Genomic DNA, 23,687 nt, shown 5'->3' with positions numbered 1-23,687 from the left:
TTGGGTGGCTATTTCCCATGTTAGGGAAGTTTTCGACTATAAACTCTTCAGATATTTTCTCTGGTCCTTTCTCTCTCTCTTCTCCTTCTGGGACCCCTATAATGCGAATGTTGCTGTGTTTAATGTTGTCCCAGAGGTCTCTTAGGCTGTCTTCATTTCTTTTCATTCTTTTTTTCTTTTTTCTGTTCCACAGCAGTGAATTCCACCATTCTGTCTTCTAGGTCACTTATCTGTTCTTCTGCCTCAGTTATTCTGCTATTTATTCCTTTTAGTGTAGATTTCATTTCAGTTATTGTATTGTTCATCTCTGTTTGTTTGTTCTTTAATTCTTCTAGGTCTTTGTTAAACATTTCTTGCATCTTCTTGATCTTTGTCTCCATTCATTTTCTGAGGTCCTGGATCATTCTCACTATCATTATTCTGAATTCTTTTTCTGGAAGGTTGCCTATGTCCACTTGGTTTAGTTGTTTTTCTGGGGTTTTATCTTGTTCCTTCATCTGGTGCATAGCTCTCTGCCTTTTCATCTTGTCTATCTTTTTGTGAATGTGGTTTTTGTTCCACAGGCTGTAGGATTGTAGTTCTTGCTTCTGCTCTCTGCCCTCTGGTGGATGAGGCTATCTAAGAGGCTTGTGTAAGTTTCCTGATGGGAGGGACTGGTCATGTGTGGAGCCTGGTGTTGCTCTGGTGGGCAGAGCTCAGTAAAACTTTAATCGCTTGTCTGCTGATGGGTGGGGCTGTGTTCCCTCCCTGTTGGTTGTTTGGCCTGAGGCAACCCAACACTGGAGCCTACCTGGCCTCTTTAGTGGGGCTAATGATAGACTATGGGGGGGCTAACACCAAGGAGTACTTCCCAGAACTTCTGCTGCCAGTGTCCTTGTCCCCATGGTGAGCCAGAGCCACCACCCCCACCCCCCCGCCTCTGCAGGAGACCCTCCAACACTAGCCGGTGGTGTGGTTCAGTCTCCCCTAGGGTCACTGCTCCTTCCCCTGGCTCCCGATGTGCACACTGCTTTGTGTATGCCCTCCAAGAGTGGAGTCTCTGTTTCCCCCAGTCCTGTCGAAGTCCTGCAATCAGATCCCACTAAGCTTCAAAGTCTGATTCTCTAGGAATTCATCCTCCCGTTGCCGGACCCCAGGTTGGGAAGCCTGACGTGGGGCTCAGAACCTTCACTCCAGTGGGTGGACTTCTGTGGTATAATTGTTCTCCCATTTGTGAGTCACCCACCCAGCGATTAAGGGATTTGATTTTTATTGTGTTTGCACCCCTCCTACCATCTCATTACACCTTCTCCTTTGTCTTTGCATATGGGATATCTTTTTTGGTGAGTTCAGTGTCTTCCTGTCAATGATTGTCCAGCAGCTAGTTGTGATTCTGGTGTTCTCACAAGAGGGAGTGAGAGCACATCCTTCTACTCCACCATCTTGGTTCCTCTCTCCACCACTTTTTAATTTACAGTTTCTCCCTTTATCCTTTTCCTTACTATTTACCTGTGGAGGAACCTCTAGAGTCTCCCACAGTCTAGACTGCATTCAGTGCAGTTTAATATGTTCTGTGTTTTCTAGAAATTAGCTTCTGGTTCCAAAGGTTCAGTTGGGTTCAGTGCCTTTGGCAAGAGTCTGGGTTGTGTTGGGTTTTTTCATCAGGTCTGTTTCTTGATGTTAGCAGTTGTCTAGATCCATTATTTGAGGTTGTTAAAAAGTGAATTCTCATTTCATTCTTTTTTATTTATTAGTGGGAATGCTTTTATAAAGAGACATTTTTCCCTCATCTAGTATTTGCATACCCAGAGGTCCATTTCCTATGGCAAGGAAGGATAAATATTGGATTTTTTTCTCTTTATTTAGCAGTTCTGAAGATAATGAATTGGTGTTGTCATTTAACGAAGACCAAGTAGTTTATTTTAATTTTATTTTGAACTCATAAATGTAAACAAAGATGATGTGTTTCAACCCATTGCAATTATTACCCTTATTGAAACTCACATTGTCCCATCTTTGCCCAGTGGAAGTCTCTTCAGGTTGGCAGACCCTAGTAATCTTGTTAACAGTTTCTTTGCTATTTGTGTGGAAAGATGTTGCATGTTCATTTTGTCCATCACCTGCCCTCTGCCTGGAATCAACATTTCTTTAATAAACCTTGGTTTCTTATAGTGGGAAATGGACCTGGGTGCTAAAAATGCTCATTGCTACTAGGGTGACCATAATTTCTAGGCCATTTCAGCAGATATAGCTAGGATATCTATATATCATACACACACAAATATTTAAAGATAAAATATCTCATGAATTCTTATTAATACTTCTAATTCAAATTCAGGACCAGAGTTTTACTTCACCTCTTCCATATTATATCTGCATATCCTTTCTTCCATACCCACAATCTGGTTTTCAGGGAACACAGGGCATGATACAGTATCCTGTGTGACTCATTTGCTTTAGCCTACATAACAAGTAACAGTCTCAGAATAACAATACTAATACCAATAATATTCCTATAAAGAGGTAACTATATGTTTTGCAAATGTTGTATTTTTTATAATTGTATATATTGTCTGGGCATATAGGCATTATATAACGTACTCTCCTTCTTTTAACCCTCGTTACTCTTATTTCTGTGAATAAGTGCATATTTAATGCTCACTACCATCCTCATGTTGATGTTTCTCTAGTCATTTGACTGTCTGAAACTCGTTCTCCAGGAAATTACTTGGGAAGGGTTCATCGGAACAGTAATTCTTGAGTTTTTTACATGTTGACAAGTTTGCCTGTCCTTTGTATGAAATTTTCTTTCTTGATAATATTTGATATAGTACTCCATTTTTTTTCTGGCAGAGTGTTGCTATTGAAAAGTCTGATGATAATTAAATTTTCTTTTCCCTAAAAATCACTTTCTCTTTTTGTCTCGGCCTAAAGATTTTTTTCCTCTAAGTCCAGTAATTTCATTAATCTATGCCTCAGTGTTGATCATTCTGGGGCAGTGTTCTCAGGTGTGGTTGGCTTTAGCTGGGACTTTCAACTGGGGAGCACCTACACTTAGCCTTTCTGGCATGGTGCTCTCAGGGTAGTTGGACTTCTTACATGGTAGTTTAGGAGTCCCAGAGAGAATGTTCCAGCAATCAAGGCAGGGGCTGCATGTTCTTTTATGACCTTTTCCTGGAAGCCAGCATCAGTTTTGTTAATTTTCTGTTTCTTGAAGCAGTCATGAGCTTGTCTAGGTTCAATGAGAGGTGACATACACCCCAACTTTCAATGTGAAGAGTGACAAAGAATTTGTGGCCATGTTTTTAATTTTATTTTTACTTTTATTTTTTTTAATTAAAAAATTTTTTATTGAAGTATAGCTGATTTACAATATTGTGTTAGTTTCAGGTGTACAGCAAAGTGAATCTGTTACACAAATACATATATCCGCTCTTTTTTAGATTCTTTTTTTTAATTACCGTAGTATTTGACATAAAATTTAATTAAATCAATGATTATGCAGTTTAGATTGAATCGTAATTAATATTTGCTAAGGTTGTTAAAATATCTAAAGTATAACTTTAGATATACTGTAGAAGTAAACTTTATTAGAATCAGGGATAATTATTGCCATTAGTAGCTCAAGTATAGTAACAAATATAAAGATGGCTTGGTAAAATATATACATTTTACATTTACACATTTGTTTAGAGGTGAAAGTTGTAAGTAAAATCTAAAATATTTCTCACTAAGAAAAGGTGACAAAATATCAGGCAGTGGCTTTATCCTTTGCACTAAGATTTCTAACTGCATCCTGTTTTTAGGTTTGTATAATTTTGAACCAACTGATAGTGCTTTGATTTTGCTTTCATAGTACATGAATATGTTACATACATATTACTTTATATCATATGATAAGCCCACTATTTTCACCAGAGTAGAGCATTTTAGTAATGTTACAGATCTAGTCAGCATTCTGATGAATGATTTTTAATGTTTTTTAAAAGAAATCTTGAAAATGGTTTCATTGAATTAGAAAACATTACATAATTTTAAAAATACAATCTTAATTTTAGAATGACTTAGATGTATTTTTCTTTATGATATTTTATTTCATTTTATTCATACCAGTAAAACTGTACTTGAGATTCTTTACACTTATGATTCTACTCAATGTAAATAAAATGGCAGCATGGGATTACACAGCCACAGTAAAACATACTATAGCATGTTTTACAATGTCTGATCTTAGAGCTTGTCTATTTCTGCCAAAGTGTTTCAAAATACAGCAGAAAACACTTTTATAGTGCTCATGTTGCATCACTCTGGTTTTATTGCATTCTCTTTTCCTTCAAAATTTGTATTAGCTTTTATAAATTAAAAATTGTAGTGATGTTTTTATGTGTGTGTACACACTTATATACATTTCTGTATCTGTCTGTGTATATATGAAGTGTATGCAACATTTGAAGATTGTTTATGTCCTGGCGGTGAATCAAGGGAAAGAGAAAGTATTTTTTTTTAACAGCTATCTGTTTCTCAAATAGCTCTTGTCATTAATTTGATCCTAGTAAGTAAAGAATCTTGCTATTCAACTATTTTTAATTTCTATTTGCAGGTAAGCTTTTGGGTTGTTAGAGAGATTCTTCATGCTCAAACATTAAAAATTAGAGCAGAAGTTTTGAGCCACTATATTAAAACTGCTAAGGTAAGACAAACTTGTGTTTCTATTTTTGAGTTTAATCATTTAGCAACGCTTGTAAGTAAATGTTTGCCTGTGACACTATGTTCACTTTTTATCGACCCTAGAAAATATGGCCTACTGACTAATATAAGTCTGTTTTTTAAATTGAATGCCTGTTTCCTTTGCCTTTTCTTTTATTCCTCCTGTCTTCCTCCCCTTTCTTTTATACTTTTCCTCCCTCTCTCAGAGAAGCTGAATTACATAATATTTGACTGGGCAGAGGTCAGATTATGATGAAGTTTAATATTTATAAAATACTGGTCTATTCTGCAGGCGATTGAAAAAGCCTTATAGGATTAAGTAGGAAAATACGTATCAATTATTTGCCTTTGAAATAGATCACTCTGCCAACCATATGGAGAATGATAAGACTTTATTTTTTTTTAAATAGTATAAATGAGGATGTTAACCAAATACCTTAATTGAGCAACGTAGATAAGAGATGCAGCAAGAGAAATAAAACATGGATTTCAAGGATAGTCAAAATTTAGAGAGGAGGATGGAATAGAACATTCAAGATTTTATTAAAATTTGTAACAACTCCAAATTGATGTTAACTAAAAAGAGGTATAATTGTAACCATATCCGTCATTATTCTTATAATAAATGCATAACTTATCTCACCTGTGAACAAAGATGGAATAAAATGAGGATATCATTTTTACAATTGTAAATTATTGTAAAAATGTAATTATTGTAAGTCATAACTCTTCCATATTTCCCCCTTGAGCACCTTGGAACAATTGTATTCTAACATTCTATGGCACTAGGTGGCAGAGCTAGCCTTCTGAAAATTTGATATTTTGCAGAAGTGTCATAAAATTTTTAAAAACATTCTTTGTGATATGTTAGATAAATATTGGGTTTTAGCTAATAGAAGTCCATGACTTTTCTCCATAGATCCTGAATTTGCATTATTGTTTTCTGGTATTTTTGTTAGTTTTTTTTTTTATGTACTTGTTGTATGTTCCACTCAGAACCACCAAATTTTGTCCATCAAACCTGCCATTATCCTCATCAAATAATCATTTAATTCCAATTCAGACTCTTAGGCTTTGAGTTATTTTTGACGGTGTTTACTTTCATCTCAAGCCCTAAATTCATAATTTTTTTGTCTCATTTCTGTCTCTTAAATCCCTGTAGTTAGACTCGCCTTCTGTATTCAGTTTGTTATAAAACTGGCAGGTCTTTCTCTTCTTTTAGTAGGTTGTTTCAGTTACGGTTCTGTAGAGACAGAAAAAAAAAATACACACACACATATATATATGTATATAATGTATAAAAAGATTTAAGGAATTATCTCGTGTGATTAGGTGGGGGGAAACGCAAATCTGAAATCTGTAGGGCAGACAGCCTAGAAACTTGGGCAGGAGTTTCTAGATTTTTGCTGTTATAAGTACCACTGCTTATAAAGCATTCATGTGTGAGTCTCTTGGTGCTCAACTGCAGGTTAAAGCCCTAGAAATATAGGGAGAAAAGACAAATTTATCTTCAAAGAAATGACAGTTACACCACTAACTTTCATTGAATCTGGTGAAAAATAACATTTTTTGTGTGTTGGCTGTTTAGGTTTTCTCTCCTGAAATGTCTGTTCAAGATCTTTGAACAATTTTCTATTATAGTATTGGTCTTTGATTTTTATAGCAGTTTTAAAAATATAATTCCAGATACTAAAGTTCTTTGCTATATTCTTTGCATACATCTTCCTATTTGTGACTTGTCTTATAACTCTTTTCATGTTATCTTTTGATATAGATGCTCTTAATTTTAATAGTCAAATGTATTAATCTGTAACTTTCATTTTCTGATTTAAGAATATCTCACTTAAATATCTTACTCTCACCTCTGAGAATATCAAAGATTTTCTCTTATATTATTCTTTAAAAGTTGTACAGCTTTGATTTTGATATTTAATTCATCTGAAATTTTAGATATAATATGTAGGAATTATGGATTCCAGTTCATATTTTTCCATATGAATAATCCTGTTGGCACCATTTTTTAAATCTTTTTAAAAAGTTCTCTTTCTTTTGTCTGGAAGCATTGTTATGTCATCCTTGTTCTTGAAAAATGCTATTCCAGACTTACAGTTGTTTTTGTTTTTAATTTACTCTACTTGGGATTTCTTGAACTTACTAGCCCTGGGAATTAGTGTCTTTTGGTAATTTGAGAAAATAATCCACCATTATCTCTCATATTGTTTCTACCCCATTGTTTTTTATCATGTCCGTCTGAAGCTCCATTAAGATAAATGTTGGCCTTTTTTGCTCTTCCTTTGATGTCTCTTTACCTTTTATTTCACATTTTTTAAAAGACCCTTTGGCTTTTATGTTGCTTTCTAGATAATGCCTTCATTTTTAATCTTCATTTTATTTGAGGCTAATACCTGATGTTCTCCATTTGTGAATTATTATTTCCTTGTATTTATCCTTTTCCTTTTTTTCTCTTACTTGAGTTCATATTTCTTGAAATTTTATGGGGGTTCTTTGAGACCTGAGTTAAGGTGGTATTAGTTAGGGTTCTTCAGAAGAATAGAACCCTTCACTTTGCCTTGGTTTTCATATTCAGAACAGGCCATTTTTGCCTTGGAGTCGCTTCATGGTGAGGACAGTTTTTAAATGATAAGACCATTGAGATGTAAGCGTTTGATAGTTTGAAGAAACCTGGGCAATTAGCAATAATTTGACAAAAATAGTAGATCTCTCCGTAAACGGTTGGAACCTAGCATTAGATGGGAGCCTTCTGCACGGAGGCTGTAAAAAGCAATGTCTGGTATTGGGAAGCAGGTGGATATCCCAACATGAACAAGGAACAAAGGATTTGAAGATTCAGCCAGGAGGAAGCAGGAAATTGAGGAGGGCTATGGAAAGCAGGTTTGAACCCTAGCCCTGGAATAATGGGGATCCTGAGTAGGACACCAGATCAGGATCCTGGGCATGGACCCTTCCTTTAAACTCAGATCATAAGGCAGAGGCTAGTAATATTTCAGTATAAGGAAGGAAACTGCTTACAAGAAATGAGGATGCATGGTCATACCAGGTAACCTTGATACTGAGCCGTAATTTTGGTTTTCTTAATGTATTACACAACTAGAGGTAGATTTGTTCCCAGAGCTTGGGGGCAGTGCCAAATTAGAATGTGGAAGTTCTATTGTGGGCCGAAATCAGCTTACTGTAAATATAGTGGATACCCCAAAGACAAATCTCAACAATGAGGGTAATAAGTACTAGAACACTACCAGTTGCCTAGATTATACTTGTTGTTAAAGTTGTCTTGTATTCATGCTGTTTATTTTTCATCTCTCCTCCCTGCTTTTCTTAAATCTTCCAGAAACTGTACGAGCTGAATAACCTTCACGCACTTATGGCAGTGGTTTCTGGCTTACAGAGTGCCCCAATTTTCAGGTTGACTAAAACATGGGCGGTGAGTAATTTTCCTTAGTTAATGAAAGGTTAGACTTCCTGTTGGAAGTAAAGATGTGTTAGTTCCTTTTATAGTTCTTAGTAAGGTTAATATTATGATAATAGATAAGGATTTTTGAAGTACTTTGTACTGTTCTTTGAAACCTACATACTTTTTTCTCTCTCCTTAAATAAGTATTTCACTAGACTTGTTAGGTATTTTTTGGGTAAATTAACAACTTGGTGCTTCGTTTCTGCTCTTTAGGAACTCATTTTTCTAGAACCTCTTTAAACATCTTTGACAACATAGCATTTCAAGCTTATTGATGGGAAAGTGTAAATGCAAAAAAAAAAATTGTGTTAATCATGTAAAGATTATGCTTTTGGAAAATTTGAGGAAGATACAAATTGTAATTTTCAAAAAAAATTTTACTGATTCAGATTTCCATTATTTTTTAGTCAATAAACTCTCAGGTTGTTTCCTTAGGAACAATGGGAAATCTGATAGTTAACATGAAAGTAGGCAGTGTTTCTGCACATTGTGGTATTATGCTAATCATATTTGGTTCTATTACTTTAACAAGGTCAGGGTGTGAATTTTTGCTTGTGCAAATTTGTGTACTTTTACAGTTGATTAACCGGATACTGGCCTCAAGGTTTCTAGATATTTTTCATTTAGATTTTATATAACTGAAATTTTAGATTCAGTTAAATCTGTTCATATTTAATACTGTTCTTTAATGTAAAAGAGGAATGATTTTGTTTACTACATTTTGTACAAAGGGTTAGTGTGTTCTTACTGTCCTGTAATAAAGACTTGACTGACTTTAAAACACTTTTTTACTTGATAAAATATAACTTTGTTTTTAATTAGCCTAGTGCTGTTTTCACTTTTCATAGTATCTGAAGAGACAGATGTTTCTCATGAAAATCAGGGTAGATTTCTATACTGGAAAAACATTAGCTTGGAACAGTTTATGGTCCTCTTTATATTTTATTTGTATTTTAGAAACACCTGAGTGAACGGTTTTCCTACTCTAAAAATTATTTTTAATGATGACCTTATTTGTTAAAATTTGAACTTAATGAGGGAATGGAAATGATTATAAATATACAGTTATGAATTCCATCTTTGAAGTTTTAGGGAAAAGAATTATACTCTGGTTTATATTGTGGTTTAGAAATGAGATACATTTCCCTCAAGTTAATTTTTATTTTCCTTGAAGTTATTTTCGTTGTCTCCCTCATGTATTGCATGGAGAATAATTTTGTTTAAATTTAGTAGCAGCTCTATTATTAATCTGAATAAAATTTTTGGTATTTATATTAAATTTTAAAATATTCCACTTTGTGCCAGGCACTGTCTAATTGCTTGACATGCATAGTGAATGATACAGACAAAGTCCATTCTTGTACAGCTAACATTCTTCTGGGGAAAGATAAGCTGTAAATAAATGAATGATATATCATAAATAGTGATAAACGCTCTGTAGAAAAGTAAAGCAGAGTAAGTGAGATATAAGATACTTCCGTGCTTTCCTTTTTATGATGTGTGGTAAGAGGCTCTGATAAGTGACATTTGGGTAGAGACCTAGAGTAACTGAGGAAAACATTCATGTGCATATCTGAGAGAAGAGAATTCCAAACAAGTAGCCAGTGCAAAGGGCCTGGCAATGTTCACAGAATAGCAGGGTGGTCAGTGTTGGCAGAGTGAAACAAGCTAAGGAGTAGTTGATGACAGGAGCTGAATTCAGAGAGATGGCATCGAATAAGAGAATGCAGATGCAATTTACTGATATTCAGGGAGGTATAGAGAAGGAGTGTTGGGGGGGTTCTATCTTATACATATCAATTTTGAGTTGGCTGAGAAAATATTCACGTGGAACTATAAGGTCAGAGTTAGGTATACAAGTTTAATAGAACAGTTAGAGCTAGAGATACATTTTTGTGATCATCAGCATAAAGATAGTATTTAAAACATGAGGTTGTAATCAACAAAGGAAATATCACGGGTAGAAGTTTTCCACAGTCAGGTAAAGAAGGTGTTTCAAGAAAGAGTGCTCACCTGTGTCAAATGAGAACTTTGAGATGACCATTGAATCTGGCAGTTGGAAAGGATTGGTGACCTTGGCAGAGGTGGCTTCAGTACGGTAGTGGGGTGAAAGACTGATTGGATTTGAGAGAATGGTGGAGAAAAAAATGGGACAGTAAGTACAGAGAATGCATTTGAGGAATTTTGCTGTAAAGGACTGGGGTGAGGTCCTGTAGAGAAATCTGGCAGTAGCTGGAGGGAAATAGGATATTAAAGGTTCGTGGCGTTTTGTTTTCATTTTGAAGATGAGATCCATGACAATATATTTGTATGTTGGTGCAATGATCTAATATAATAGAATGAGGAAATAGTAAGAGAAAAAAGAGTCACTCCAGTGATACCTACTAGATTAGGCACGAGGGAATGAGGTCCAGTACTCTAGTGGGGCAGGAACAGTTTATCCATTTTAACAGGAGAGAAGGGATGCATTTGGTTACAGACACAGGTATGTTGGTAGATTTGGTGGTGGGATTCTGCAGAAGTTCTTCTGATGCTTTATTTCATAAGACATAAGAAGCAAGGTCATTAGTTGAGAGTGGGGGAGGTCTTGGTTTGCAGAAGGAGGAAAGGATGAAAGTCATCTAGGAGAGTGTGAGAGTGAATTAACTAGAGAAACATTGTAGGTTTGGTAGGTCTTATGAAGGTCCATTTGAGATTTTTGGTCGGGAACTTACAGTGAAACCAGTCAGGAAAGTTATGTACTCTCCAGCCAGGTTCAGGTGTTCAGCATTAACCTGGAGAAGTGCAGATAATTGTATTTAAGCAGAGATGGAATTTTTTTAGGCTTGTTTGTACCACAGAGGGGTCAAGGATAGTATAAGAGATAAAGTAGTCAAAAGTAAAAGTTGTTTTAGTGATAGACGAGGAGTTTAACCCAAGTAAAAGGAAAGAGATAATGAACATTGAAAAGGTAGTATGGTAACTGGTGGAAATCCTGGTGCCCTCAAATATTTATTGGGTTCAGGACGTCCTAGGGAGTGGAGGCTGAGTGGTGGAAGATGAGATGATTCAAAGAGGAGTGAAGAAACTTAGAAACCAGGGTATTGGGAGTATCGTCTGTATAAAGACTGCAGTCATCAGGATATAAGAATAATATTGGTTCATAGACTCTTCTTCTCCAACTACTAAAATCTTAATGATGGGAAAATAACTTGTAGCTCTATTAATGACAGTAATATAAGTGTTGTAATCTAGTGTTCTTTTGTCCAGTACTATAGCCACTAGCCACATGTGGCTATTAAATTTAAATCCTTAGGATTAAATAAAATTTAAGGTTCAGTTCCTTAGTCTTTCTAGCCATGTTACAAATGCTCAGTAGTCACATGTGGCTAGTGGCTATTGTATGGACAGCACAGACGTAGAACATTTCCATCATCACACAAAATTTGATTGGACAGCACTGGTCTAGTGCTTGAACTTAATTAGCAGCTGGAAGATTTTGGGGAGGATAGTGTGACAATAAGCTGGAAGGAATTGTGAAGAGAAAGGAGGAAGAACGGCACCTAACTGAACTCCAGACTGATGTTACAACGTTTGTAAGAAAAGAAAGAGAATGCTTCAAGAAAAGGTCAAAGATGGGACTTTTGCAGAGAACGGGCCCTGAGTCCTAGAGGGTACAGTTGGAAAGGATTGAGAGGGGTAGGGTATCGGGTCACGTTAGAAGATCATATGAATGAAGAATTGAGAGTGTTTGGGGTTTTCTTTAAAACCGACAAAGGGAATGTACCAGAAAAAATCCAAGTGGGGGAAATATTAGCAACGTTCGCTTTAACATCAAGGAAAAGGATGCCCATTTTCACCGTTTCTATTCAACATAGAGATCTTAGCCAGCACAGTCAGAAAAAAATGATTAGAAATAATAGGATTTATCCTCAAAAAATTAGAATTACATAGAGTTACCATTTATCCATCAATTCCACTTCTGGATGTATACCCAAAAGAACTGAAAGTGGGGATTCAAACATATTTTTACACCAGTGTTCAAAGCAGTATAATTAACAATAACCAAAAGGTATGAACAATCCAGATGTCCACCAACAGGTAAATGGATGTACAAAATGTGGTATAAACATAGCATGAAATATTATTCAGCCTTAAAAAGGAATGAAATTCTGACACATGCTGCACCATGGATAAATCTTGATGATATTATGCTAAATGAAATGAGCTAGACACAATAGGACAAATACTGAATGATTCCATATATATGAGGTCCCAAGAGTAGTCACATTGGTTGAGACAGAAAGTAGAAGGTGGTTACCAGGGCCTGGGAGGAACAAGCAATGAGGAGTTTCTGTTTAATGGGTGTGGAGTTCCAGTTTGGGAAGATGAAAAGAGTTCTGTCCTTGGGTGGTTGCAGTGATTGGCCGATGATGCTACTAAACTATATACTTCAAAATGTTTAAAGTGGTAAATATTATGTATATTTTACCACAGCCTTTTAAAATAGTCTTCTGAAAACAAGTCTCTGCTATGCCACTGGAGAGTGAATCCTTTCAATCTAGTTATTGATTTGTTATGAAAATTCCAAAATATAAGTTATTTTTATACATGTTAGACTGTGTGGTTCTTTAGTTTTGTGTTTCAGATGTGTCAAGATCAGTTATGAGTCCCAAGTAATTTGTTTCTCCTGATACTGTACCAGAGTTTTAGAATGATTGACTTTGGAAAAAAAGAATAAGTTTCTTTTTATCCCTGCTATGTCATGTCAGTATATTTTGCACATTTAAATGCTTTGTTATGTGGGAGAGAAAAGGATGTTTGGATTTACAGGTCACTCAAGCAGAGAGTTGCACCTAATCTTGAAAATGCCGATCAAGTGTGTTGAAGCTGGGCCACAAAAAGCTGTGAAACCAGTGTTTCAGACCCTGGAAAATCTATCTAAAACATTCAGGCAAAGAACTCCTTGAACTCTTGTGTTTTAAAGAGAGAGGGATATTGGTCAGACATTTTCTTGATAAAGATTATCCAACGGTAATCTGCCTCTTGGAGCCTGTGAAAAATAGATTCCAACATCAATTCCAACTGTACTACTTGTAAGACTAGAAAGAGCAGGTGTTAGAGTTTTCTGTCTCCAGGACCAGACTGAAAAACAGGACCCTGAAAAACAGGACCTAGTCTTTGTGAGTGGATGACTGATGAGTGTTGATATGTACTGCTTCTCCTTTGAATCTCAGTCACCTCATCTTTAAATCAATCCTCTGACTTTTCTGTTAACCTTATAGGAGAATTAGAATTTTATTGGTGGAAGTGTTTTGCCTACTATAAAATAACGTAAATATTTTATGATACAAAGTGAAATCTGATTACATCATAATGAAATAGTAACTTCACATATTTAAAGAGAAAAATTTTTTTCAGAGTCTTTGGAATACTTAAAAATACATATTTTCTGAATCTTTTAGTTAATACTTTTTGGGTGACTGACCCTGCTTTTCTTTTATTCCCCTTGATAGCTCCATTTTTTCTCAAAGGGCACCCACTACAAATCTACTCCTCAAGCCTCCTAAAACAGCTGCTGTTGATTGATCAACTGTAATGCAATATAGCACTGATCAAAGGGATCAAAGAAAAAAATGTCAAAAATCCAAACATGTAAATCATAGTTGTTTTTCTTTTTTTAATTTATTTATTTAATTTATTTATTTTTGGCTGCATTGGGTCTTCATTGCTGTGCATGGGCTTTCTCTAGTTGCGGAGAGCGAGGGCTACGCTTCATTGCGGTGTGCAGGCTACTCTTCATTGTGGTGCGTGGGCTTCTTATTGTGGTGGCTTCTCTTGTTGCAGAGCACGGGCTCTAGAGCACAGGCTCAGTAGTTGTGGCACATGGGCTTAGTAGTTGTGGCACACAGGCTCAGTAGTTGTGGCTCACGGGCTTAGTTGCTCCACGGCATGTAGGATCTTCCCGGACCAGGGCTCGAACCCATGTCCCCTGCATTGGCAGGTGGATTCTTAACCACCGTGCCACCAGGGAAACCCTAAATCATAGTTTTATAGTTACTGGTAGGACTAGCCATGATTAGATTTATCAAGGAAAATTATTACTTAAATTATGAAATGCAGTATTTATTTCTTAATGATTATGTAAGATTTATCTTTGACGAGGCAGGGGACAATGCATGAAAATATTTGGGCATTTGAGCTGAATATGAATACATAATTATTATTATTTTATTTTTTATTTTTTTGCGATACGCGGGCCTCTCACTGTTGTGGCCTCTCCCGTTGCGGAGCACAGGCTCCGGACGCACAGGCTCAGCGGCCATGGCTCACGGGCCTAGCTGCTCCGCGGCATGTGGGATCTTTCCGGACCGGGACATGAACCCATGTCCCCTGCATCGGCAGGTGGACTCTCAACCACTGCGCCACCAGGGAAGCCCCATAATTATTTTAAATTAGGAAAATGATTAATAAAAATTATTTAGCCATTTAAAATAGTAAAGATAAGAAATAATGTATAATTTACTACTTAGTAAGTTAATTATTTTATGTACATACAAAGTATATTGTATTTTAAAAATAATGAATTTGGGTTTATTATATTAATAGACATGTTTGATTTTGTTTTATTTATATACTACCAAAATATAATTAAAGAAGATATAACTGAAATTAAAATTCAAATTTATAGTAACTATAACTTCAAGTCTTTGCTATAATAAAATCGGATTCGGAAATAACTTAGGCTTTTCTGTTTGTTTTTTAGTTATTAAGTCGAAAAGACAAAACTACCTTTGAAAAATTAGAATATGTAATGAGTAAAGAAGATAACTACAAAAGACTCAGAGACTATATAAGTAGCTTAAAGATGACACCTTGCATTCCCTATTTAGGTGAGTTACATCATGTGTGTTCATTATGCCTGGTTCTTGCTCTGCCTTAATCAGTAGTTTATATAAAATTCAATATATTTTAAAAGTTCGTGTGTCCTTTAAAGAAATTAAAGGATTGTTAAGTTGAAAAAATAGACTAGAGGAATGTGTTAACTTATTACCTGGAGTGTATTTTCATGTCTTCTTAGAGATGGACCGTATGGTAAAGCAATATGTTTTACCTATTTTAGTAATGCTTTTAAAGAATGAACCAATAGTTTGCAGTGAAGTTTAATGCTGTCAAAATATTTAACATTAACTAAAGAAATTGATCAAAAGATTTAATGAATTTATTTGCAACATTGTGAGTTCTCGCTTTATGTAGTTGGCAGATATTTTACAGTGAATTATGAAAAGCAGTCTCAATGAATATTGGTGTTACTGTTTTCCTGGAAGAAATTAGCTGTTTAGCTGTGGAAATTTAGCTCAGTGCTGAGACAGACAAATCTGTATTTGACATATTATTTGCCTAAGAATGTATCTCTTTACTGTATAGTTTACAGTGTTGATGAATTCCAAGAAGTATTGAACCTAAACATTATAAGCTTATGTTCAACAAAATATGAATAGTAGTGCCTTATCAGGTATTTGAATAAAAAAGACTGAAACTATACCATTTTAAATGTATATGTAAATTTAAATACAGAAAATACTTTATATTATATACACCTAGTATATGCATTAAAATAAATTGGTCTGATCCCATGTAGAGAGTAATCAAATGATAACATTTGCTTTGTCCCAGTATCCCCTTTGCTCCCCTATCTCCACTTGGTCTTTTATGTAACTACTCATACTGGATTTCACCATAACTATTTTTGAAAATAATGGAAAAACCTGTTACTAGTTTAGGAGACTCTACAGTGTAAACTTTGAAGTCTTTACAATACCAGTGACCGGAACACAAAGTAGGGACAAAGACAGTTGATGACACTGTCATTCAGTTGCTCTACGGCATCAGCCTTAGTTTGTCAGAGAAGACTTGAACTTATTAGACCATTGTGGGACATTCTAGAATTCCAGTGATAATGGGGAATGTTATACACCCTGAATTGAAGGCAGAATACTCCTATGCACTGTACAGATAGTGGCCACTACATACCATTTGTCTGTTTCTTTGATAAATAGTTCAGGGCCATAATAAGCATGACTCAATCAGAGAGGCTGTAAGCTGGATATTAGGAAAGACATTCTGCATGTGCTTCACTTTTTACCACTTGTCACCTTGGCTGTGCCCATTCTTGAAAGATGTAATTTGGGGAGAGGAAGAATAGAGGATTTTAAAAAGTCATCAATATCTTCCTACTCCATAAAAACATAAACTTTTTATAGCGTAAAGAACATTAGACTGAGAATTGGGAACCATAAATTCCAAAATGGCTCTACCATACTAACTTTTCAAGTCATTGGATTGTCTTCTTTAAGCCTTGTTTTCTTTACCTAGAAATAGCACACATAGGACCAGAATCATGCTCTTCTTAAGGCTGGCTGGGACCACAGTGGTCTCTTGTATCTAATTCACTTATATTACAATTGAGAAAACCGAAGTCCAGAAAGGTAAAAGAGCTGGTTCATAATCCTAAAACCTAGTTAATGACAAATCTGAAGTTCTGATCTAGCATCTTTCCAATTATACCTGCTAAACTCTCATTCTAAAATTTACTGATTCTATGATTGCATTTTTTTCTCATTGAAATGTTTTTCTCAAATTTCGTAATTTGTATTTTTTAGAAAAAGATTATTTCCTATTGAAAATGAGAAAATAACAATATAAATCCTTGTGCTCTGATGTCTAGTTCAGAGGTCTTTGTTTTATATTTATTCACAGTAGAGACTTCAGTACAAGATTTGATGTTGTCTGTGCATGTGCACATAAGCGTACTCTCATGCACGTACAGGGGCGGGGTGGGAAATCGTTGAAATAGTGGAATCTGGAAAGGTTTTCCATTAAAGAATATACCTGTTTTCTCCCAGCACTGGTACCTAAAACAGAGTAATTGTTCCTGTGGGTTAAAGCAAATGAGGCAAATATTGAGGTGCAGAAGTTGGTTTGGAGAAAATAATAGAACCATGATCTTTCCTGTGTCTTCAGTTTGGTCTCCATTGACTCCTCAATTCAGTTCTTTTTCAGTTTATATATTCTCATGACCCAGAATCTCCTTTCTCACTATTACCTGTAATTTTGTGAGAGGTTGATGCTAGTTATTTCTGCTTATTGAAATTCTCCACTTGTAGCACCAGCCTCTCTTGATTTGCCTTCTACGTTTCTGGCTTTTGTTATATCGATTTCTCTTTCTCTGCCTTTCTCTTAAATCTGTTCTTATAAAGGTCTCAGTCCACTTCTTTTCTTCCTCTATACGCTCACTTGGAGTAGTCTCATGCAGTTTTTTTCTGTATATTGCCTGATGACTCCCAAATCTTAGACTAGACCTGTACATCTAATTGTCTTTGTAATTCCTGCAGCCTGGTAACATTTTAGGTACTCAAATACTCAAATACTGATTGAACGAGATATGTATTGGTAACTCTTAATTTAGCATGTTCAGAAGTAAACTCATCATTTTTCCCCTTGTTCCATACCTGATCCCCATCTTATTTCCTGGCTTAGTCTACTAGTGATCACAGTGTTGCATTATCTGCACTGCTCCACCACCCTAGAAACCTGGGAGTTTTGTTTGTGTTTTTTTTTTTACTGGATTTCTCCTCCTCCACTTCTTATATTCTCTGTTGACGCAAGATGCATGTTTCTGAGGGTTATTCAAGAATTAGAAGCCAAAAGGGGGGGTGGGAAATGGCAAAAACTTAACTTAAAATAGAGAACATACACTTTAGCATCTACATAATTTTATACATTGGATTCTTCATATAATTATTCATCCCTATACCAGTTTGTGAAGAAGCATCTGAGAATGTAAGATGATTGTGGAACATTTGGCACAAACATTTGGTAGACTTAGGAAGGGAAAGTGAAACATTGAAACGTTTGTCAGACAAGTTATTGTGACTCAGTTTAGTTCATTTCCAGCATGAAAATCGTCTTTTTAATGTAGTGACAGTTTCATTTTATCACAAACTTTGAGATTAAATGTATTCATTCCATCTATCAAAACATACATGCTTTTCCTAAGAAAATGTGAAGCATTTTCAACTTCATACAACTTTTTGACTGCTTGATTTATTTATGTCATAGACAGCTGGTTCATTTTCTCATTCCTAATCTTCAATACCGAAGTGTATTGAAGAATGAAGATTTTACAATAGTTTATATCCTGTTAATATTTACATTGTTCATATTTTGTTCTAATTTAAAATGAATTAGGATTATGATTTTTAAATTTAACTTTTCTTTATTTCAGAATTTTTTACCAGTCATATTAAACTAGGCCCAGTGCAGATAGATGCCAAAAATGTCAACATTTACAAGATGCTGTACATTTGATAGGAGAGAACCTGTCCCGAAGACATTTGAAAGATAATGCTCATTATTCATATTGGTAGCTCCTATTTAACTATCTCTCTTCAAATATACAGAATTTGCATAATGCTACCCTTCATCCATTATGTCTGCAAAGGTTCTTTTGGAACAAATGTATCAATCAAAAGAATCTGTCTACAGTGCACAGAGAAAAGGTGAAGGCTAATTATCTATTTCTTAACATGAGAGACATGATCCAAACTGTTGGTGTTTTTGCCCCTAAAAATTATGATCAGAACCAACCATTTTTTGTGAAGCTTAAAAAAGAATATGGAGGTTTGTATGCTGACAAAACTCTTATTTTGATACTGCCAGATTTATTTATAATTCAATGTGGATTAAATTATAAGAAGTAGAAAATGTTTTCTTGGCTTTCAACTCATCATCCCTTGAAAAATTGTCTCTTCTGTTGGTTTGCATTCAAGGTAAAAATTAGTCAGCCTGGACAATATAGTGAAAAATTCTTAGACTAAGGATACAGTTTTTCTGGAGAGAAATAGTTTGGCAAATCTCAAGGAAAAAATTGTTTTATATGAGAATTATTGCTTTAAATCTGAAAATCATTAACAGCACTCATTTGTTCTTGTCATTGGAGAACAATCTTAAGGAGCTTATTGCAGAATTTGGCATGGGAAGTTTTGCTTTGCTGGAGAGAGAGAAAAAGAACATTGTGCAAAAATAATTTAGTTGTATGAAACATGATAAATATTCTTTCATGTGCATTTTCTAACCTCATTTCTACTTTATTTATGTAATTTTGGGAAGATGCAGTAGCTCAACCAGCTTAGGTGGTTTTCTGAGAAGGAAAGCATATGTTTTTAGAACTATGGAAATAAGTTGTTGCAGTTCTATACATTGCTTTCTATTAAGTAGAAGCAGAATGTTACAGAGAAGTCTTTTTAAACTCTCCTGCCCTTCTGTAGGACATGAGTACACTGTTTTGATGTGTCTACGTATGACTCCATCTCTTGTAGAGAAAGTCCCCTGCCCCAACTTAAAGATTTTCATAATAGGCCTTTTTTTTTTTTTTTTTTAAGAAGAGAAAAGCTGTTCTTATATCCATCTGTAATATGGAATATAGTGCCCCTCTCATCCCCTGTCCTCTGACAAGCACCATTTTGTTTTCATTAATCTCTTTCCCTCGGCAGTGTACAAGCCCTGAATTTGTCTTGGTCCAGGGCTCTATGTTTAGCATATAGAATAAAAGCAGGCACGCACTTACTTATTGGTTGACTTAATTAATTATATGATCCCTTTCTGGCTCTTCCCATTGTTCCAGCAACTTCTTTTGTTTTAAATACAATACATTTATTTGTGTGCACTTTTGTATACAACTCCCTACCCACCCCCAGTTTTCTTTTTGGTGCATCAGCTGGCCATCCAGTGTTTGCTTAGCACTATTCTTGGTGATAGATGTAGAACAGGGATCAAAATGGACTTTGTTCCTTCCTTTGTGGAACTTAACATCTCTTTAATGCCAAAGGCTCAAGTTGATGTCATTACCTTGTGAATAATCTCTCCTATATCCTATGTCATGAAAGAGGTACATAGCATTACTAGGCCTTGATAGCGGTGTCCTCATCACAGCTAATGAGATGTTTAAAGCATGCCTAAACTTACAAGGACTTTCAGATTTTATCTGATCCTCTTTTATGTTTCACTAGTTTTTAACCTATGTTGATCTCTGAGTAGAATATAGTTCTTTAGTTTTACGTTAGAGAAATTTTTGCTAATCTATGTATAAATATTTTCAAAAATAGTAGCTTTTTATTCGCATTTCTATTCAGATAATTTCAACAAAGTCCAAAGCTTTCTGCAGCTCTCTGGGAATTAATGAGATTGTTTTCCTGCCCCATTGGTAGAATTTTACTTGGTTAAAATGTATAGAAGTCTGTGACACTGATCTCAAAAATGCCTAATGGTCAAAAAATGTCATTGGCTTTTCATATTTTAAGAGTTTTATTCCATTTTCCTTTCTTTTGTTTAATTTGTATATAATACACACCACGGATTACTTTACCTTATTCTTCTCGTTAAGATTACATATTGAATTCTAAAACAGCAATAAAGCATGTTCAGTCATTTTCTTTTGAATCTTGAGAATGAGCTCTGACCAAATGGCAGCTAGCCCTAGCTTTTTCTTTAGCCAGAATTACATTCCCATTTTCCATTACCTCATTTATATCCGCTTTTACCCTCATTCTTTTTTATATATTTAAAATTCTTCTAACATTCTTTAATAGTATATTTTCTGAAGTTTACTTTAGACCACTCAAAGACTTGTGATATAAAAGGGCGGGGGGGGCTTCCCTGGTGGCGCAGTTGTTGAGAGTCCGCCTGCCGATGCAGGGGACACGGGTTCGTGCCCCGGTCCGGGAAGATCCCACATGCCGTGGAGCCGCTGGGCCCGTGTGCCATGGCCGCTGAGCCTGCGTGTCCGGAGCCTGTGCTCCGCAACAGGAGAGGCCACAACAGTGAGAGGCCCGCGTACAGCAAAAAAAAAAAAAAAAAGGGCTGGGGATGGGGTTACATTGATTTCTTTCCCATTTTCATAGTTTTTCTCTTAGTGGCCTTGTATCTTTAAAAAATATCATGTGTAGAAGCTATACAGATCTGCATTTTAATCATAAACAGAATCAGGTTCCCCCAGTTGCAGCAGCTTTGCCAGTAGTGTTTCCAACAGCTGATATTTCAGTAATGTATTTTGTAAATTTTTTAGCAAACCTTAACAGGAGACTAATAATAAAAATCTTAATAAGTAACATTTATTTGCAACTTAATCCTCTATGCCCAACACTGTATACTTTACATAAATTATCTAATTCTTAACAACAATGTATAAGATACATGATATTATTCATATATTATAAGTGGAGAAACTGGGGCAAGGGAGGTTAAATTCACTTGCTATAAAGATATGCATTATAACCATTTCATTTATAGTTCAAAGAAAGCATTGTGGAATTATATTAATATTTTGGAAATCTGTCCTTAGTTTTAATTTTGAGTTCATTCTTCAGTCTTTCCTGTAATTATCTATAGAATTACGATGTAATAACTATTGACCCCACTGATAAAATTGAAAACTGAGCTTATTTTTAGATGGCTTTTTGAGGAGGGGTCATGGCATCATCGTAAGTGGAATCATTCTTTTCTTATTTTCTCAGACACTAAATAAAAGACTAAAAAATTGTTAGGATATAATCATTTTTAACTTACCATTGATTAATTTAAATATATAAAAATCATATCACATTAGTAAAGGTTTACAAGTAATTTGAAACATTTTCATGATTGTGGAAGTTTTTACAGGCTTATTATATTATTACCAGTAGGAGTCCTAAGAAATATAATGCTAGAAGAATTAGCACTCCTGTATCATGACTCATAGAGTCAAGTGAATATTAGACTGAAAATTTGATCTTTATACTCAACCAGGCTTGGAGCCTGAGGATGAGCTTGTTAGTTCATATCTACTAAATTTCGGGATGGTTTCTAATATTGGCCTTATCCAATATCTCATGTTTTAAAAGTCTACTTCAGAGATGCCAAGTTTCCTTGACATTGATGGTATCCCATTGAGTGGAGAATAGAGTCTAAGTCATTTTTAGGATAAGCTTCATTTCATTTATTAAAAATAACTAAGCATAAATAATCCTTCTATAAACCAGCTGCAAGGTTATAGCTCAATCCTACTGAATGTCAGGCAACCATACCTTATTCCTTGGTAACCTGTAAAGTAGCTAGCTATCGGACCTTGCCTGCCATACATGTGACTTATCTAATCTCTGACAAGATTCTCATTAGGCTGAAATCCCTTACTATAGCTATTCTTACCTTAATTTTTCTTACGGCCCATTCTCTTAACTACCTGCTGTAACAGCTGACATAGCTCTGTTAGGTTTGCAAATGAAGATCATGGATCAGTGTAATTTTGCACCTGAAAATTTGGATATATTGTTTCTTTTAGTACATTTATTACTCACTCTATGCAAGGCACCGCGATAGGTAATGCAGAAAGTACATAGATGAGCAGTAGTAATCTGGTACTTAAAGGCTACTGAGTACTTACTAGTGTCAGGCATTATTCTAAATGTTTTACCACATGTATTACCTCCTTTGATTTTCACAGTAACTATGTGAGCTAGGTACTGTTGTTATCTCCATTTTATAGATAACAAAACTGAGGCAGGAATACATAAATTGGCCCAGGGAACACATGTACCTGGTAGATTTGGGCCACAAACCCAAGCAGTTCTGCCTTCAGGACCTATGCTTAGCTATGACATAATACTGCTTCTTTTTTTTTTTTCCTTTGCGGTACGCGGGCCTCTCACTGCTGTGGCCTCTCCCGCTGCAGAGCACAGGCTCCGGACGCGCAGGCTCAGCGGCCATGGCTCACGGGCCCAGCCGCTCCGCGGCCTGTGGGATCTTCCCGGACCAGGGCACGAACTCGTGTCCCCTGCATCGGCAGGCGGACTCTCACCCACTGCGCCACCAGGGAAGCCCAATACTGCTTCTTATTCCTTGATCTCAAGGAACTCATTGCCTAAGTCATTCTTAAGCTTTCCAGGAACTTCAGAGCAGAGCTATATCACCTCTATAAAGGAGAGCACAATGCACCCTGTGGCCAAGGCAGTTAGCATTCAGCACAGTTTTCTAGTTTGTTGACTTTCACATGATTCTAGCTTTAATAATATTCCTCTTCTGTGAAAATTCTCTAAGACTGGTCTTTAATAGGGTTTTGGATGTTTAAGTGAAATGCTGTAGTTCTGCAAATAAATGGAATGCCCTAGTAAAATTTTATTCAGTTAAGATTTGATGAAACAATTAGATGCCTAATTTCTCCCAGAAATCTTATAGCAGATTTTTCTGGTTCTGGGGGTGGTGGAGAGGGACTTTAAAGCCATCCCGAAAGGACCACAGGTAAAACAAAGAATAACATCAGGGTTTCAGGGTTTGATGTTCTCTTACCTTCTTTCACCAGAAGTTTTATTTTGAGATGTGGCAGAGCAAAAACATTGGTCGTGTTGATGGACTTGAGTTGTTCAGATAATTATCTTCAGTTTTGATTGGTTGAGCAAAAGTCTCAAGAGATTTCTCTAAAATTTTTAGTTCACAAATGAATTAAGGGAAGGTCAGC

The 23,687-nt window shown here is 35.6% G+C and overlaps 1 protein-coding gene across 3 annotated transcripts in view; it reads left to right on the top strand.

Annotated features, from left to right (window-relative positions):
• Window positions 1–23,687, top strand: part of RALGPS2 (Ral GEF with PH domain and SH3 binding motif 2) — a 163,904-nt gene that overhangs the window by 71,800 nt on the left and 68,417 nt on the right. For all 3 annotated transcript variants that reach the window (XM_079929852.1, XM_079929854.1, XM_079929853.1), the window contains exons 6-8: window positions 4,580–4,669; window positions 8,036–8,128; window positions 14,904–15,030. In XM_079929852.1, the coding sequence (XP_079785978.1) occupies window positions 4,580–4,669; window positions 8,036–8,128; window positions 14,904–15,030 (310 nt within the window). The remainder of the gene's footprint in view (window positions 1–4,579; window positions 4,670–8,035; window positions 8,129–14,903; window positions 15,031–23,687) is intronic.

Source organism: Stenella coeruleoalba (genome assembly GCF_951394435.1).
Source record: "Stenella coeruleoalba genome assembly, chromosome: 1".
Taxonomy (NCBI): domain Eukaryota; kingdom Metazoa; phylum Chordata; class Mammalia; order Artiodactyla; family Delphinidae; genus Stenella; species Stenella coeruleoalba.
The sequence above is the reverse complement of the archived record's forward strand: the minus strand, read 5'-3'. Positions and strand labels throughout refer to the sequence as shown.